This window comes from Euprymna scolopes, chromosome 12 (assembly GCF_053919585.1).
Source record: "Euprymna scolopes isolate OS-2025 chromosome 12, ASM5391958v1, whole genome shotgun sequence".
In the NCBI taxonomy this organism is placed as follows: domain Eukaryota; kingdom Metazoa; phylum Mollusca; class Cephalopoda; order Sepiida; family Sepiolidae; genus Euprymna; species Euprymna scolopes.
This window is the reverse complement of record NC_136493.1, coordinates 145,951,786-145,971,806: the sequence shown is the minus strand read 5'-3', so window position 1 is coordinate 145,971,806 and position 20,021 is coordinate 145,951,786. Positions and strand designations below refer to the sequence as shown.

General features: G+C 35.7%; 1 protein-coding gene across 1 annotated transcript in view; it reads right to left on the bottom strand.

The window, feature by feature from the left end:
• LOC145291527 (uncharacterized) overlaps nt 1-20,021 on the bottom strand; it is a 1,250,821-nt gene that overhangs the window by 606,928 nt on the left and 623,872 nt on the right. The window contains exons 64-66 of the mRNA XM_080137518.1: nt 19,970-20,005; nt 12,711-12,746; nt 11,898-11,930 (exon numbers count right to left, since the gene is read on the bottom strand). Coding sequence (XP_079993644.1) covers nt 11,898-11,930; nt 12,711-12,746; nt 19,970-20,005 — 105 coding nt within the window. The remainder of the gene's footprint in view (nt 1-11,897; nt 11,931-12,710; nt 12,747-19,969; nt 20,006-20,021) is intronic.

The window sequence follows — 20,021 nt, the reverse complement described above, 5'->3', positions numbered from 1 at the left end:
TCAGCATATATACCCACCTCAGAGGCAATGTTGTCGGGGAGGTCATTTATGAATATCAGGAACAATAGAGGTCCAAGGATAGAACCCTGGGGCACCCCCGCATTTATATCATATTGTTTAGATGTGCGACCGTCGAGGACTACCTGGATTTTTCTCTTATCTAAGAAGGATTTAATTATGTTAAGTATTCTACCAGTGATACCGTATGATCTGATTTTACTGAGGAGACCCTCATGCCATACCCTGTCAAAAGCCTTAGATATATCTAGAGCTACCGCTCTGCCTTCCCCCGCTTTGTCCAGTGAATGGTATATACGTTCAGAGATCACAGTGAGGATGTCTGCTGTGGAACGGGCTCGTCTAAATCCATATTGTTTGTCAGTCAGTAGTTTAGCATCTGTAAGATGATGGACTAGAGCATGGTTAATTATGGTCTCAAATATTTTGGCAAAAAGTGGGAGGAGGCTAATGGGGCGATAATTTGATGGGTCTGTCCTTTCGCCAGAATTCTTGAATACTGGTACAACAGAAGCAGTTTTCCAACAGCCCGGAAAGCAAGCTTCATTAAGACATTTGTTGTAGAGTTTGGAGAGAACTGGAGCTACTTCGGCTGAGCACTTTTTTAATAGCACAGCTGGGATAAGATCGGGTCCACATGCTTTTGAGGTGTCAAGGTTTTTTATGATAGCATGCACTTGAGCAGGGGTGGTTTTCAGATCGTCTAGTGTGGCGTCTGTCCGCATAGGAAAGTCAGGTAGGGGGTGGTTGGAAGGGTCCAGTGTGGAGTTTGAGGCAAACCGACTGGCAAGCATGTTAGCCTTGTCGGTTGCTGAGGAGACAACCTCGTGATTGTTGGTTAGTAGGGGAATTGTTGATTGCCCATTATTTACTACACTGTTGTAGATTTTCCAGAAGTCTCGAGTTCCTAGTTTTTGTGCTTCGATGCGCTTTTTAGTGGTTTCCGTAAATTCTCTCTTAGCTGTCGCTATTTCTTTCTTAACGTTATTTCTAGCTTCTATATACTTCAGTCTGTTTGAACTGGACTTATGTCGGTTAAACCTACGGTATGCATGCTGCTTTTGTGTAATGGCAGTTGCACAAGTCGACGTAAACCATTGGGGAGAGTGAGGCTTACTATAAAATTTCCGCATGGGAACATGCGCTTCGATTGCAGTTTTGAACCAGTCAGTGGTCTCGTTTGCACATTGTTCAGCAGGGAGAGAGAAAATATTTTTCCATGGAGCATCTCTAATTAGTTCCCTGATCGCTTCCCAGTCAGCCTTATTATAATATCTTGTTGTTTTGAGCACTGGCTCTTCAGTTTTGGGTCTAGAGTTTAGGGCGATTTCAACCATTATCACTGCATGGTCAGCGTTCCCGAGTGGGCTGTGGGCCTTCGTTATGCAGTCATCGGGAACTGTGGTCAAAAACAGATCTAGAAGTGATGCGTGTTGTTCTTCCTGGTCAGGGAAACGGGTTGGAAACGTAACAATTTGTGATAGGGAGTGAGATATAGCGAAGCTATGGGTTATGCTGCCCGCTGCATCTGTGTGAGTAGAGAATCCAAGCCAGTTTTTGTGGTGGACATTAAAGTCACCAAACACATGTATTTGTGCGCTAGTGTCAAGGGACAGTGCCGTGTCTATGCTGTCAGATACTTTGTTTATTATGGAGCAGTTCTGAGTCGAGGGAGAGCGGTAGAGAAAATAATAGTAGCTAATACTGTGTTGCACGTTTAGTCTAAAGCACATAAAGGCTTGATCATCTGTTTCTAGGTTTGTTTCTCTAGTCAAGGGAAGGGTATTACGAATGTAAACTCCAAGTCCGTGCATATGTCTGTCAGAGTCCTTACGGCAGAGTGGGAGATATCCAGGCATGTTAAAGTGGTTAGAGGGAATGGAGGAGTGTAGGTTAGTCTCACTTAGTGCTAAGATATCCGGGGTATTTGTTAAGAGAAATGCTTCAACATCAGCTAAGTTAGTTCTAAGCCCACGGATATTTGTGAATGAGAGCCTCAAGGGAGGAGGCAAGTTGAATTTGTTTGTCCCTAATCCTGGTTTAAGCTTATTTTTAGATTGTACTGTCGTCATATTTTTTTTTTAAGAGTTTCGGTAAGGGGGAGCTAAACAAGAGGTTATGCGGAGCTTCAGACATGCATCACAAGTAGACCATCAGCTGACCTTTCTCCAATTAGGATTGTGGCCTCAGGAAAGCCCACCGGGGATGAGTGCAGGGTCCCTTTCCATGCGCGTCATGGCACTGCAAACAACCCGATATTATTCAACTGTTGATGGAGCAGCCGCTCTAAGCGCTACCAAAGAGTTAGGGCTCCTGTACTACCAGTCGGGAACAGCAGCCAGGAACTGTCAATCCGGTACCCTCAACCCTTTAGAAGAAGGTCAACCCAATCTAATCGCTCAGGCATATCTTATACTCAAGCACTCCCAAATGTTCAGTTTTAGGGGTGGGGCATGCTGGGAATGGGGAAGAACGGCGTTCATTGCCCTAGCCAGGAAACAAGATCTACCGCTGGGTGTTTCTGTCGAATCACTGAGATAGTGTCTCTGCGCTTGACTAATAGGCAAAGAAGGAGTATGGAAGCCGGGCGATAGACAGAGCCTATCTACTCCTTAAGCAATTTAGGTTTGCAAACCGGTGAATTTGTTTGAGTCACCAGCTCTAGGAAGGTTGTCATCCAAGACTGAAGAGGCCTCTCTCCCCTTTGGTTTAGTTTCAGAGTTTTCCTTCTCCTAGACGGATGATCTGGGAAGACCTACTGGGTCCGTCAGCCCTGAGAGGGTTTTCTCCGCGCCTAGGTTCTAATCCAGGTATTTCTGCGACCCCGCGTTATTATATATATATATATATAAAACTAACATCATATATATATATATATATATATATATATATATATATATATATATATAACATCATATAAATATATATATATAACTAACATCATATAAATGTATATATATATATATAACTAACATCATATATATATATATAACTAACATCATATATATATATATATAACTAACATCATATATATATATATATATATAACTAACATCATATATATATATATATATATATATATATATATATAACTAACATCATATATATATATATATATATAACTAACATCATATATATATATATATATATATAACTAACATCATATATATATATATATATAACTAACATCATATATATATATATATATATATAACTAACATCATATATATATATATATATATATATAACTAACATCATATATATATATATATATATATATATATATATAACTAACATCATATATATATATATATATATATATATAACTAACATCACATATATATATATATATATATATATATATATATAAAAACTAACATCATATATATATATATATATATATATACATATAAAACTTACATAATATCCAAAATATAGAAGAAAAAAAAACACAATTACACCTAGGCTGAAAGTAGGCCAGCTTACTACAACAAAAGGATATCTACTCTTCCCATAAACACGCAAAGAGAAGGGGTGAACCGGACGTCAACTGTGTGTTTGTCTTGTAAGTGCCTGCCTATTGGCTGATTAAGATAAATAATAACGTTGTATGGAGAGAATTGAGATTGTTGAAAAAAATTTTAGCCTCATTTTCAGAGGCAAAAGCTGCAATCGACGTATCTAAAATATATTGATGGCTTCAATACATCGTTTAATAATATCAAGTCGTAAAATCCCACAAAAATGTCAGCTAGTGCAGGACCAAGGAGACTTCCCATCTGAAGTTAAATTACTATTATAAAGAGAGTCGGCACAAATATTAATAGTTTCAGGTAGTGGGACATTTGTAAATAAACTAGACACGTCGAATGAGCACATAAAGTTATTTTCAACACCAGGTTGTAGCTCACGTAAATGTTCAACAAACCTAAACGAGTTAGGAATGCAATTTAAAAATTTTTCAACAAACTCAATTCTCTCCATACAACATTATTATTTAGTATGGAGAACGAGAATGATGGTTGCTTTCTTTCTTGGACGTTTTAGTTGAACGCAATAAGAGTTCTTTTCTTACAACAGTCTACCGCAAGCCGACATTTACCGGCCTATATATGAACTGGCGTTCATTTGTGCCTACTTCCATTAAGATTGGACTTATTCAGACGTTAGTGTATAGAGCCATTAGAATTTGTTCTTCTGGTAAACTAGAACACAAATTGAAGACTGTCAAGGATATCTTTATTCAGAACGGTTATCTGGAGAATTTAATTGATTATATTATTAAAAACAAAGTTAAAAAATACAATTCTCCTGTGGTCTTTTTTCGCTCTAGGTGTTCTGTTTACTTAAAAGTCCCTTTGATTGGGGAGACCGGTCAATGTTTGAGTAGATGAATCATTTGTGTCAAATTGCTTCCCGTCCGTTGCTCTACGTTTGATCTTTGGTGTAAAGTCTGCATTTCCCCTAGTTGTTAAGGATGGTTTACCTTACATCACAAAAATGAATGTAGTTTATGAATTTAATTATTAGTGTGCTGCTGACTATGTGGGTCAAACCTCCTTAAATTTGCAGACTCGAATCAACCAACATGTTCCAGCAAAAATAAGATTGAGCAAGCCTTGTTGCTCTTACCCCCTTTCTTCCACCTTGGAATCTGCCATTGGCCAACATATCCATGAAAATCCAACGTGTGCCAATGTGTATAAAATAGTGTTTTAGGATTTTGCATCGGGCTGACTCTCAAAATCACTTGAGGATTTTGGAGTCAGTCTCTATTCTGCTATGCAGCCCGTCTCTCTGTTGACAGAAGAAGTTTGTTAGGTCATTAGACTTATTTGGGGATATACTTTAACTTACCCTTTTGCCCCCACTTGTACATATATTGTATACTATTGTAAATATTTTATTTTATTCATATTCCCACCCGTCCTTCCCTCCCCCCTCTCCCTCGGTAAAATTTACACGTACACCCCATTAACTCTGTTCTTGCGAGACATTTTATTTATTTATTTTATGATCAACGATTAACTCCTGATGAGTCTGTTGATGAAAGGGACCCCTTGGGTTTTGCCAGTTATTTTGTTTAAAGCAATATATATATATATACTATTATATAAAAGTCACTTTATATGTGCATGTGTGTGAGAGAGTTCCTTCCTCATAGGTTCTGAAGCAGCTGATTCTATGTTTTGCAAATTTCACACAAAGGTAATTTATATGTCTGGCAATGTTCTTAGATATGTTTTGCACAGAAATTCATTTGATAAGTATCGAAAACTCTGATCCTAAAAATAATCTTTCTTTTCTTATATATAAAAAAGAACAATTTAAAAAAAAAAAAATTCTTACAAGGTGTGTTTGAAGCATTGTTATGTATTATGTAATTCTTTTTTATCCATAAGAAAGACTATGTTTAAGATCATCAAGCTAAAATATCAGCTGACGTGATATTGTAAACAAACACAGACGGAATTTAATAAACAACATTATCATTATTATTTTTTTAATTTTTTTGCGAATTAGTCCATCGGGCAAATTATTCCTCATGATATATAATAATCAATAGAGGATTGATGCTATAATACATACATATGCAACCTGCATAAATTAAAATATCATGTTTAAGCATATTGTATGACTGGGCAACACCAGGTGGCCAGCTAGTATATATATATATATATATATATATATATATATATATATATATATATATTTCTCTAAGAATAAGGTTAGATAAAGTTTAGCTAACCACTAAGAAATTTAATTTAATTTTAGCCTTCACACCAATAGGATTTCAATTGTCTCTTGAGGGTTCTTACTATATTTTGCTGCTAGCGAAAGAAATTAAAAGACAACAAAGAAACCGATGAAGAAAATGAAATAATGGATTTATTTCTGGCTATAGTTGGATGTGATGCCATAATGAAACTATACACCATGGCATATCTTACAAACCTAAAAATATTTGACTTTTGAAAAAAAAAAGAAAGTATTCTGGGGTAGTTAATACCTCTATATCCATGATAGTATAGATTCGTCTGGCACTATATAAGCCAGACATTTTTGCCATCGAGCAGAGAGCACACGTTTAACCACCCGCAGTGAAAACCAGGACTCTTTCACCTTATTGTAAACAGAACCACAATATTAGCCCATATGGATTTGCAAAGTAATAGTGAAGAAAGACAGCAACTAGTCAGATCAGAATGTTTTTTTCACAAACGGCAATCTGGTTAGCATTAGAAACATTTCTCTGTCGTCCTGAAGAGAAGTGGACATTTGAAGCCTATTTTCGCAGATTTGTTGATGTATTCAGGATTGATTGTAAGTCACGGAGTGAGCAGATGAAGGTTCATCTTTTATTACAAAAATTAAGAGCTGTGGAACATAAGTTCGTAGACTACATCATCCCTAAACAGACAAGCGAATTATCCTTTGCTGAGACAGTGAAATCTTTGATGGAATTATACTGTCCAAAAGTCAGCTTATTTCATAAAAGATGGAAATGCATTAACCTGACCCGCAAAGAAGAACAAGATTACACCACATTTGCTTCAGTCGTAAATAGATACTGTGATGACTTTGGACTATCCTCATTGATGGCCAACAACTTTAAGGTCCTGATTTTCATTCAAGGCTTAGTGTCAACCAAGGACGCTGAACTCAAACGCCAGACACTAAACAAATTGGAAAAAAGAACCAAATATAACCCTTCAACAATTGGCTGAGGAATGCTAAAAACATCATCTCGGAGAAGCAAGACTCCAAAAATATAAAAGAGGCAAGTGTAGCACACATTAGAAAGGTACAAAATCTTACTCTCCAAACAGTCAAGTGGAAGCCAAAGATAACCCTCCAGAAAAACCCCAAATGAAGCCTGTATTACCCAGTTACCCGTGCCAAGGAGGTGGAGAACTCTATTGGCAGAAGGATTGTCCATACCGGTCCCGGAAATGTAATTGGTGCAGACGCAATGGACACATTATAGACCAAAAGGACCTCACAGGAGTTAAATAATAAGGACTCAAGCTGACGGCAAAAATGTATGAAAATATGTGACAGTAAAAACTGGGGACAAGAATGTGGACTTCAACTGGACAGTGGTTCAGATTTGTCCATCATAAACCATCATACTTGGTGAACCAAGAAAGTTGCTCATTCAATAATTGGAGAAAGAATAAGATTTGAAGATGAGGTTACCACTAACATAGTGTTGGAGGGAAAAACACTGAGTCTCAAGATGTTTGTATTAAAAAACACTAATAACCTTTGAACTCTGAAACTCGCCCATTCGCGATTTTTGTCAAGAAGTGGACAACCTTTAGCCGAAGCTAAAAAACTAAAGAAAGGCCTGAATGAGTCGTCTCCCAATGTTTTTTTGACAAACTAGGCTGCTGTACAAAAATGGAGGCAAAGTTCAAGTTACAAGACAATACCACCTAGTCTTCAAAAATAAATGCAGTGGATCGTTTGCCTCTATATAAAAGATTGACGTAGAACTAAACAGACTCATCGAATCAGGAATTTTGACCCCAGTGGACTACAGCGAGTGGGTTGTCTCCACGGTCTATATAAAGAAAAAATCGAAAGATATCAGAGTCTGTGCAGACTTCTCGACTTGGTTGAATGCAGCACTTAAAGATCATTATTACTCGCTACCCAGCCCTGAGGAAGTTTTTATGAAACTAAATGGAGGGAAAATATTCTCAAAAATAGATCTGATAAAGAATACCTACAGATTCCTGCTGAGGAAGAAAGCTCAAAACTGTTGTGCATTATCACTCACAAGAAACTAGTTAAGTTCAGTAGGTTAGCTTTCAGGATCAAAGTCCCACCAGCTATCTTTCAACAGATAATCCGCACAATGTTGAGTGGCCTTGAATTTTCCATGAGATATCTAGACGACAGTCTAATGAAAAGCGAATCTATAGAGCAACATAGAAAACACGTTTTTCAGATGTTCGAAAAGATAAACGAGCACAGCTTCACACCAAATGTGAATTTTTCCTCGACCAAATAAAATACCTTGGGCAGATAATAGATAGGAATGGTAAAAAGATCCATAGTAATAAAAAAAAAATATAATAATAATAATAATAATATAATAACAATAGTAATAAAAAAAATATGCCTGAGCCACAAGACATAACTAGGCTGCAAAGTTTTTTAGGCTTAGCTAATTACTAAACCTTCATTTCTAATATGCACACATTGCATGCACCTTTAAATGAACTACGTAGGAACCACGGAATGCAAGATGGCGTTCAAAAAGCTAAAAGAGGTGCTCACATCAGAACTATTCCTGACCCATTAAAACCCAGATTTAGACATTATTGTTGCAAGTGTCATGGCCACATATGAAATCGGCGTGTTTATCCTGCATTGAATGCCCAACAGTTCTCTGAAATCGATAGCATACACGTCAAGAACACTACTACCTGCGGAACGGAATCATTCCCAGATAGAGAAAGAATCCGTAAGCCTCATTTTCGCGGTAACAAGATTTCACAGATTTCTCCATGGACGACATTTCAAACTTCAAACAAGCCACAAGCCACTGATCCCTATCTTTGGCTCGAAGAAAGGGCTGCCTACACATATGGCAAACAGGCTCCAAAGGTGGGGAACAATCATACTAAATTACAACTGATATGGAGTTCCTTCTGTCAAAGAAGTTAGGGCACACAAACAGGCTATCTTGGTTAATATCAAGGAATGGTGAACCATTTGAAGACTCAGTGATTGCATCACTACGACGATCAGAGAGAGATTATAGTTCGATCCTATGCAACACTGTGAAATAATTTGTCGTTACTCTGGATAATATAAGGAAAGAAGTGGAAAGTGACGGTTTTATAAGAGAAACTAAGGAAAAACTGCAGACTAATAAACAAGTAGCAGAGTTTTTCTCAACATGCCACCAGGTATTATTATATCAGGAGAGAATAGTTGTTCCACCGACCCTCCAAAAGAAAATTTTAAAGAATTTTCACACAGGGCACTCTGGCACCCCCAGAATGAAAAGTTTAATGCATTCATATGTGTACTGGGAAAACGTGGACAAGGATATTGAAGAAAAGATGAAAGCATGCAGAGGATGTGCACTAGCTGATAAAGCGCCACCAATTCAATTTAGCCCATGGCCCAAAGCTGACTACCCATGGTTACGGATACATGTGGACTACATGAGACCACCTGATGGACAGTACCACCTCATAGTAGTGGACAGTTTCTCTAAGTGGCCTGAAGTCCTTAGATGCAAAAACCCAACTACTGACTTCACTATAAAAACTCTTCATGAGTTATTCACACGTTTCAGACTGTTTAGTATCAGATAATGGCACTCAGTTTATTTCTTAGAATTTTAAAGAGTTGATGGAGGGTTAGGGTTACAACTTCGACTTACAACCGCAGGTCAAATGGACAGGCTGAAAGATTTGTGGGCACCTTGAAGAGGGCTTTGAAGAAGGCAAAGGACACTCCATCTGAAAAAGCATTGCAACAAATTTTTTAAGTGTACCGCATAATGCCTAACTGGAATACACTATCCCAGATGTCTCCAGCGGAAGTGATGTCTGTGAGAAAAATATGGTCAGTTTTTGACAAATTATTGCCAAAACAGGGAAAACCCCAAAAGACAGCTGTTCCCAAGAAGAATTACATGCCAAGAGAAAAAATATTCTTCCAGATGCACAATAATAATACTTTCTGGGAGCAGGGAACAATCAAGAACAGGATAGTTATGTTAAAAAAGATTTTAAAATATGCTCGTATCGTGGAAGAGAACACAAAACCAAAAAAGAAAACTTTTGATCTCAAGAAGGACATTTGATTTATCAATAAGACTAATGAACACGGGATTTAATTATTCGAAAATAACGAAGCAAATAGAGACAAAGATTAAAAAGAAAATCGACGAAAAATAATAAGAAAAAGAGACAGAAAAAATATGCAAAGTAGAAATGCTAGACAATAGAGAGAGCGGTGTTATTTAAGTAATTAAAAAAAATAAAATCCATCAAAAAAAGAACCTATATTTTCAAATCAATAAAATATACCTACATTTGTATATATAGTGTCCTGGTAGGCTAGCTTCAGTTTTGCTTAGGGGTTTTCTTTTGCTTGGTTGTCTCCTCTGTAGCCTTGCCAAGCCACTAATATATATATATTTATTTCTCTAAGAACAAGGCTAGAAAATATTTTCCACTTTCCAGAATTCTATTAACAGTAAGTGAAAGATTCCACAGTTGTATTCTTCATGTGTTGTATATTAATGCTTTGTTTAAAAGTATTTCTATTCTATTGTTTGTTGGTTTCTTTGTTGTACGACATTCACCTAAAGCAGATTGAACTGGCTTCCTTTGAAGGAGAAAGTGTCTAGGAAATATTAAATTTACAGACAATCCTCAGTTGCCTGTATATTACCATTCTATAGTCTTTTTTTTTTTTTTTTTTTTTTTTTATTACATTTTCACCCCAAACAAGGCAAATTGCCACTTCGGTGTAGGGGGCTACTATCAGGGGCAACAACTACTGTAGGGATTTGGGCAGCAAGGTGTCGGTTCACGTTACACTTGAACTTCTGCACGTCAGTACTGTTGGGGAAGCAGGGACCTGGAATGGAATTCCAGAGTCTAGCGGTTCTGGGGAAGAAACTATTGGAGTAAAAAGATCTTTTACATCTAGGGATCTCTACAGTATGGGGGTGGGATTTAGCAGCCTGTCGGGCTTGTCGAGGGTGCACACGTCGTGGGGGCACAAGTCTTAACACAATCATGTAAAATACATCTTGTAGATACTCTCAGGTCAATTATCTGTGGTGAACTGGTTTCACTTTAGATATGGGATTTTAAATCACCAGACTCACTCCACCAGAAAATCATGTGTTTCTAAAAAAAATTAGTTACTTCTCAAATATGACATCATGCTATATACTATATAAACATTGCAAACTAAACAGCTTGACAGTAAATTCGACTATATTTTATTTCATGTATAGTCGATTTTTCTGTTAAGCTATTAAGCGTTTGGAGGACAAAGATCGATAAGACCCCCCCCCCAACAAATACAGACTTGGTGGACAAAGAGATGAAACAATAAACTACATAATGAATGCAGCAAACTAGCCCCCCAAAAATATAAGAATAGATACGATCAAGTGAAGAAGGTAATACACTGGGAATTATACAAACAACTGCAGTGATATGTAGTGAACATTCTCAGGGCAAGTGCTCAAGTGAAAAATCAGCAAAAATATAGTAATGGTGGGGCACAAGCCTATAATATATTCCTCTGAAAAGGTCACTTTTAAAACAGGGGTAAGAGGGGCAGGTGCTTGGGCACCACTCGCAAAACACATCCCTAAAGAACTGTATCTTGAACACCCAGACCATTAGTACAAGCACAAACCAGCAGCAATACTTGAAAATGGAAATCATAAAATTCTATGGGACTGGATATGCAAACAGATAAATCCATCCAAGCAAGAAAACCAGATGTCAAAATAGTTAACAAGAAGGAAAAGTCCTGCCAGATTGTAGATTTAGCCATTCCAGCAGTCCATAGAGTGAATATCAAGGTGATGAAGTGAGACAAATATACAAGACTGGCCAGAGAGCTGAAAGAGATATGGAAGATGAAAAAAGTCGAGGTAACACCGAGAATAGTAGAAGAACTAAGAATAATCTCAGAAAATTTAAAAATAAAAATGGGAGAGATTGAGATTGGAGAGGAGTGCAAGAAGATACAACAGGTAACAATAAGAAAAAAGGCTGAAATATTAAGGAAAACTCTTAAATGCAGAGACTAACACGCATTTGAAATTAAACATAGCTTTCAATTCAATATATATGTTTTTATGTAAAAGAAAGATTACTGACCTGATGTTTTTTTCTCTGTAGTTTCTGTCATTTCTGAAATATGAAATAGTGTATATCTGTTAATATTAGAAATATAAAAATTAAATATTTAAACATCAACATCATCCAATGATAACTTTACTAGAAAAGTTGTAGTTGTTTCATTTTACAGATTTTGCCTATCCAACAGTCACAAGTTTTTTTTTTAAACAAATATATTGCAGAATTTGTTTCATTTCAAAAAAGCATGGATCTTTACTTTAAAAAATGGAAAATATTGCAGTAAAAAAGAAATAATAGATTTACAACAAATAAAGCTGATGACATGACAGTCAACTTGAGATCTCCAGTTTTGCATTCTACCAACTGACCTATTTGAACTTTCTTATAAATAGAGCTTAAAACATTACCTTATCAAAATAATTATAGTTTTGGCATGACATGATTTATGTCATGTTTCAGGACACAAATTCAGGCATAAGCGATAATAAAGATAAATTTAATTGTCCAAAACAATTTATTTTGCTTTAACTATGTATTGTATGTAGTTATTTTATCATATAATCCTCCCAGCCTAGTTAAAACTATTAAAAATATTTTTTTCTTGTTAATATAAAACAGTTTTAATAACTTTAAGAAACTTTTTCAAAATCCAGAAAATAAGCAAATCAGATAATTGCAGTCGATAATTAATTCATTGTAATTTAATATTCCAATTTAACTTATTCTATTAAAATTTACAAGGAATCATCATTATGTGTGTGTATTGTTTCACTTTGAAATCATTAACATGTACGTTTTATACTAAAAACACAAACAAAATATTTTACAAACCTTTGGATGGTCTGAAACTTTCTGCAGGTAGATACACTGAAAATAGTACATTGATAAAAATGTAGTCATACATAAAGATTTCTATTATAATAAGATGATTCTTTTTAAATATTTCCAATAACAATCTTATTCCATTTCAAGATTTAGAAACTACTTGCATCTGTATCACATGAAATTCTGATAATCATCTTTATACAAGGAGCATTCCAAAGTAATGCCTATTTTTTATTCTGCCCGAATAGATCAGAAGGAATTGCAAATAATCTTGTTAAGATGACTGAACTTATGCATTCATGATTTGAAACTTTCATCTTTCTGTTGCATATATTGACGGTGTGAGACTCTAAGAAAGCAACCCCTGTCATGGACGTGTGTCAGAAGCAGGGATGTGTCATTGAATTCCTGGCAAAAATGCATTGAGAATGGAGGTGACTATGTAGAAAAATAAATTCTGAAGCACAAAAGGTGGCTCGTATCAATCATACTATTTTGAGTTAAAAAAGTAAGAGGCTTTACTTTCAAACCAATCCTTGTATGATGAAGCGTGCACAGCCATCGTTCATCGCTGGCAAAAGTGCATTGAGAATAGTGGTGACAATGTAGAAAATAAATTCTGGAGCACAAAAGGTGGCTCGTATCAATCATACTATTTTGAGTTAAAAAAGTAAGAGGCTTTACTTTCAAACCAATCCTTGTATGATGGAGCGTGCACAGCCATCGTTCATCGCTGGCAAAAGTGCATTGAGAATAGTGGTGACAATGTAGAAAATAAATTCTGGAGCACAAAAGGTAGCTCGGTTTGATGCTACCACTTCCGTCTTCGTAGCTCTTCAAATTTTTTTAGTTTTAAAAAAATAGGAAGCTTTACTTTTGGAATGCCCCTCGTATTTTACTGAATTTAAATTAGAGGATTGCTACTTTGCTTTCTTTGAACTACTATTCTCAACTTGGTTGCTATTTTCGCCTTTTCAATTTTCTTATTTAGTGAGTTTTGCCTTCCTGAAATGTTTGCTTATTATGCAGTATCCAAGTATCATAGGATGCTGGTTATGTCACCCATCAGTGATATACCTTGCAAGACGGGGAGGGGCCAGTTTGCTTGAGACATCGATCTGTAATTCATGTAATTTCCATCGGTTGTTGTAGATTCTATCTGAAACAAATTTGTGCCCTATCTTTCTTGTGACGTTTGATGTACTCCTGGAACTAACTGATAGTTTCAAAGTTAAACGTGTTTAAACCAGCTTTAGATCACAGCATTTATATAAAAATGTGACATGATTGTATTATTTGGGGTCTATACCGATTTGATATCATATTTAAGAATTTTTTTTGTTGAGGACTGATTATTTTGATTATTCAGACTACTATTTCATCTTGGTTGCTATTTTCAATCATCTTGCTTAGTTGCAAAAAAAAAGTGAGCTCCCTCTACTGTGCTAGAAAATTACTCAGACCTGAGAGTTATCCTCTACATCTATAAAGCCACCATTCGCTCATGCGTGGACTATTGTTGAAACATTTGGGCTGGTGCATTTACCACTAGTTTTTCACTCTTAGACAAGGTCCTAAAAAGAGGCTCAAATATAATAGGTCCTGCACTATTGACCAAGTTCCAACCTCAGTCCCATCACCACAATGTTGCATCTCTGTGCCTATTTTACTAGTACTTTAATGGAATGTGCTCTGATGAACTCATAGCACTTCTATCCATCTTGACATACATTCTCCCAAATAACCCGACAAGTAACAAAATCCCACCCTCTCGCTGTTTAGATCCCTAAATGTCAGAAAGTTTCTTCCCTCAGACTGCTAGGATTCCCTCCCTATTTCCTGCTTATCAGACTTTAATGACATGCAGAAGTTTAAATGTAATGTGAACAGACATCTTGCAACTCAACTCTCCACAATCCCCTGTTAGACGTGATCCCAAATAGTAGCCTTTTACATCCGAAAGGCAATATGCTTTGTTTGGGGTAAAAAAGTGTTTAAAATAAAAAGTTAATTTTTTGCACACTGAATGTATTAGATGAGAATAGGGCAAATAAGACCAGAAGTGGTGGAGGAAGGTGATAAATGAAACACAAACGTCTTATAATTTGAAGACTGAGTTTAATCATTGTACATTTCACATTTATCTTAATGATTTCCACAAATAAATTTTACTATTTTATTCATTGTAAAGAAGCTATTAGAGTAGAAAGCTTTCCGATCTGTTGGGACCTCTGCAGTGAAGGACTAGAATTTTGTTGGTTGTCAGGTCAATCGGGGGTATTTATATTGAGGGGAGCGCAAGTGCAGCAAGTTCGTCGGAGCATATTCTATTGTAGTACTTGTAAAACAGACACAGTGATGCAACAGGTTGGAAGCTTGTTAGACAGTGTGGAACCAAACAAAATACAACATTGTAAGAATGTTTTATAAATAGGTTTTATAAAATAAACTAGCGAGGGTACCCGGCGTCGCCCGGGTGTTTGGAGGTGTGTGTGCTGTTAAATAAAAAAGAAAACGGGAGGGGGGGACCCGAAGCCCTGAGGCGAAGTTTGAAAATAAAAAGTGAAAAAAACATGAACCGTTTGGCCAGCCAGAATGAGTTACTGAAAGATTTTTGAATTTATTTAAGTAAGAACCAAATTGACAGGTGCCCGCACAGAAGTTGTATAGCGTTACGATGACGATGTAAGCAATAGTTATTCAGCAAATGAGGTCAATGGCCAGGTTTGTTTGTTATAAGCGAAGTAAAAAAAGAAAACATAAAAACGAACATTAAAACTTAAGCGGGGGGGGGGGTAAGCAAAACATCAAAAAAAAATAACGTAAGGCAAACGAACGATGTTAAATGTAAAAATCGAAAAAACAAAAAAGAAAACAGAAAACGAACGTTAACCCCCCCCCAAAAAAAAAACATGAAAAATGGCTTAAATAAGCCTGTTTCGATATTAAAATTTTAAAAAATCGGTGGGTACCCGGGTGTTTTCGGGTGTGTGGTCGAGGGGTGAATAAGCGAAGTAAAAATAAAAAACAGAAAAACGAACGTTACGTGAAAAATGGCTTAAATAACACTGGTTCAATATTTAAATTCAAAAAATCAAAAAAAAAAAAAAAAAAAGAAGACATCTCACACCACGATTCGAACCCAAAACGTTTAGATAATGTACCAACGCGCTAACCAACTTAGCTAACGCAACGTACATGAAATTTAGTCAGTTCTTCAACTATTTAAAGTAAATCAGGTCATGACGTCATCTGACACATGCTTAGAACCGGTCATCGTCACGAGAGGACCGTTTTTGTTGCCCCCCCCCTCCATCGAAAATTGTTGATTACGGGGTGAAAAAATTAACGTTTTTGGCCAATTTTTCGATATTTCAGGTGAAGGATGGGGCTTCAATATGATACTGAGTTTGTGAATTTTCGTTGTGTCTGTCGAAAGTTTTAAGCGGACACACAAACACACATACAAACATACATACATACACACATTTCGATTTTATATATATAGATGGGTGCCTAGCATTGCCCTGGTGTTTGTAGGTGTGTGTTGAGCAAAAAAAAAAAGTGGTAGTAGGAAGGCAGGCTCGAACCCATACCGCAAAGGAGGAAAAGAACAGGGAAAATAAACATTACGTCTTTGCCATTGCGTCCATCACCAATCCGGAAGTGGTGAAGATTTAAATTAAGGCTAGTCAATCGAAAAGAGGGGATGACTTTCGAAAATATTGACGAAAAAAGCGACCCCTCCTTGAAGAAAAGTGCCCAGTTGAGGCTGAAAGAATTAATGTTTTTAGCCAATTTTTCAATATTTGTCGTCCGAAGGGTCGAGCTTTAAAACGATACCAATCTTGTGAAAATCTGTCACCTCTGTCAAAAGATTTAGGCAGACATACAAACATGCATACGTACATACATTCATGCATACGTACGTACGTACATACATACATACATTTAAACAGACAGGTAAGATTTATATAAAAGACTAGCCTGGGTGACCGGCATTGCCCAGATGTTTGGAGGTGTGTGTTGAGAAAAAAAAAGTTGTAGTAGGCAGGCAGGCTTGAACCCTTACTGTAAAGGAGGAAAAGAATGTGAAAAAAAAAGTGACATCTTTGCTGTTGCATCCATCGCCAAACCAGAAGTGATGTAGGTTTAAATTAAGGCTAGTCAATCAAAAAGAGGGGATAACTTTCAAAAATATCGGCAAAAAAAAGTGATCCCTTCCTGTAAAAAAGTGCCGGGTTGAGGGTGACGGAATTAATGTTTTGAACCAATTTTTCGATATTTGTCATCCGAAGTGTTGAGCTTCAAAATGATGCCGATCTTGTGAAAATACCTCACCTCTGTCGAAAATTTTACGCAGACATACAAACATACATACATACATTCATACATTTAACTCACACAGGTGAGATTTATATTATATCTTTCAGATCTAATACATAAACTACCAACAAATAAATGTACTTTTAAAATATCTACTATTAACTTAAAATTAAAGGTTGTAGGTGCAAACATTAATGTGTAAGGTATCCACATTGACCCAACCGGTTAACGTTGTAGTGTACATATTTTATTATTCTTTATTTTTTTTTATAAACTTTTCATTACTTATCAAGGTTTAAAAGCTACTTGAGAATAAAGCTTATTGTGTTTGATACTGAAACACTGAGGGAATTAGTAAATGCTGTAACGGGTCAGAAATTGACTTTTTCAAAAGTCAACTCTCCAAGATTTGTTTGACTTGAAAACTGCAATAATATTATTGAATAAGGAAGCAACTCCATCGTGCTGTGTTCCACAGACGGGCAGTTCCAGAAAAAAAAATTGTTCATTAAAGTTTTGCTGAGTACTAGGTACACAGAAGGAAAAACAAAGAATGTACTAACCGTAGTTTAAGCTAGACAAGTTTTTGTCGCAAATGTTTTATGGGAAAGGGGTGGATAGAATGAACTCAGTCGAGCACTTGCCATGATAATTATGATAGAGAAAGGGTAGCAACCTCACTCTCATGAGAAAAGGGCTGTGGGATGGAGAAGAGTACATCACCCACTAATATTCCATAGCTACAAATCTTATGAAGTTAACCTTTATGCTAAATCCTATCAAAAGCCTTCGATATGTTAAGAGCTATTGTGCAAGAAATGAAATGAATAGATTAAATGATCTTACAGGACAAAATCCATATTGCTTGTCACTGAATAAACATTCCTTAGATACATACATACGGGGGCGCTGTTGTAAACATGAACAGTTTTGCAGAAATTAAATTTGCCTTGTAATTAATTTTATTTGGTTTTAAAATCTATTATTATTATTATTATTATTATTGTTGTTGTTGTTATTATTTAAACTTAATAATGTAGGGCCTCTCTTAATATTCAATATTGCTTTATTATTCTTATTTTATTTATTTTTTAGTGTATTTATAACTTTTGATTGTAACTATAATTTTTTAATTTTTAATAAAGTAAATCTTTGATATTATTTGGATCCATCGGACTACTGTTCACATCTTGAGTGTGATGTTCACGTTTCGGTCGATCACACTCAATGTTTCGAAAATTATACTCAAGATGAGAAACACATAAAAAAGTGCTTTTTTAAAACCTTGGTTAAAAAAATATGAAAAACACAAAAAATTGGTTTTCTTATGAGTTTTGTTCAATTTTTTTTTGACCCAAAAAATATGATTGATGATGAATCCAAATAATACGAATAACAAAAACAAAATAACAAAAAATTCAGAAACGTCAAATCTTTTAGATTAACATTATTAATTGATAAATACTGAAAATTCCATCAAGATAATTCTCTAAATTTGGACTTTTCTTTCTATCATATCTAGTATTCATTTTTTTTTTATTGTTGAAATACAAAAAACTTTCACTTTCATTGCTTGTCCTTAATATAGTAGTCAGAATAACCCAAATAATACAAGTCAGGTGGAATTTTCATGAACAATTTCTTTCCAAGGGTCTCCTCTCTATGGAACACATTATCATAGGACTGCTTCCCTGATAATTACAACATGGTTGTCTTCAAATGAAATGTTAACAAATTCCTGTCACAGATCACCGCCACAAGTATTCGAACTTGCTCCATTACATCAATCCTCCCATCAAATTCTTCATCTGTGAAATGCCAATCATTCTATCTTGTTAACTCTTAGCCTTGAGTGGCTTTTGGCTTTGATAGGTAATGATCCTTTTACTAAAAGAGGTTGATTTTCTTGTATATTTTTGTAATCTATAAATATAAAAGCGAAAATGTGTGTATGTATCTATGTATGTATGTTCGCTTTTTGTGTCTGCGAAAGGCTTTTCTTCACTGGACTTCTCGGTCGGCTCATTCCTTCTTAAAACTTTTTATATCACGTCTAAATAATAATATATACCAGTTAAAACGGGGGTCGCCTGTCTATTTAATTTGCTCGAATTTGAAAAGATAAATATTCAACATTTTTCGATCGCCGCATATGCATTAAACTTTTTCATATAATAAAAGTGAAACTAATTCTTGCGGCATTTTTCTGGTCACGATTGCCGGAAACATCCGAAAGCAATCAGCTTTGATCAAAGTGGAGTTTCTTCTTATATCAGACAATTGCTATTCAATTTGGACAATCCCCTTTTTATGGGGAGCTGGTTTTCCCCACAACATCTTAGGGAAACAAAAAAATCAAAAAAATCCTGCTCCTGCAGTAAATAAAATACTGCCCCGCAGTCAAAATTGACCTCATTAAGTACGGGCACCTGCCAATTCTTAATACTTAAATAGATTCAAACATGTTTCTGTTACTATTTCGTGGTGGCCCAGTGGTTAACGTCCCATATTTTTTTTCACACTATAATTTCCAACTTCGACTCAAGGGTTCAGTTCGATCCTTCATACTTACCTACCAAAACTTTTTTTTATTTTACCCCCCCCCCCCCGACACGAACACCCGGGTGTTTTGATTTACCTAAAACCACACACACCTCCAAACACCCGGGCAACTAATAAAATATAAAATATGTTTGCACTTTAGATCAAGCATGGTTTCAACATTTATTGGATTTTCGTGATTTTCTTTTTTTTTCAATACTAAGGAGTCACCATTTAGTTTAGTTAAGAGCTAATGAGATTTTTTTATTTATTTTATTTATACTATTTTTGAATTAGAGTATTATCTGTTAGATTAATGTCATATTGCTTTTTGATAGTATTTAAGAGGATGGAAAAATATTGTAGCATAAAAAATTGGTAAACTTTTGTTTACTTACCTGTTGATGGGCCGATTGGGTAAAAGGTTTCATATTCTATGCAAAATTAAAT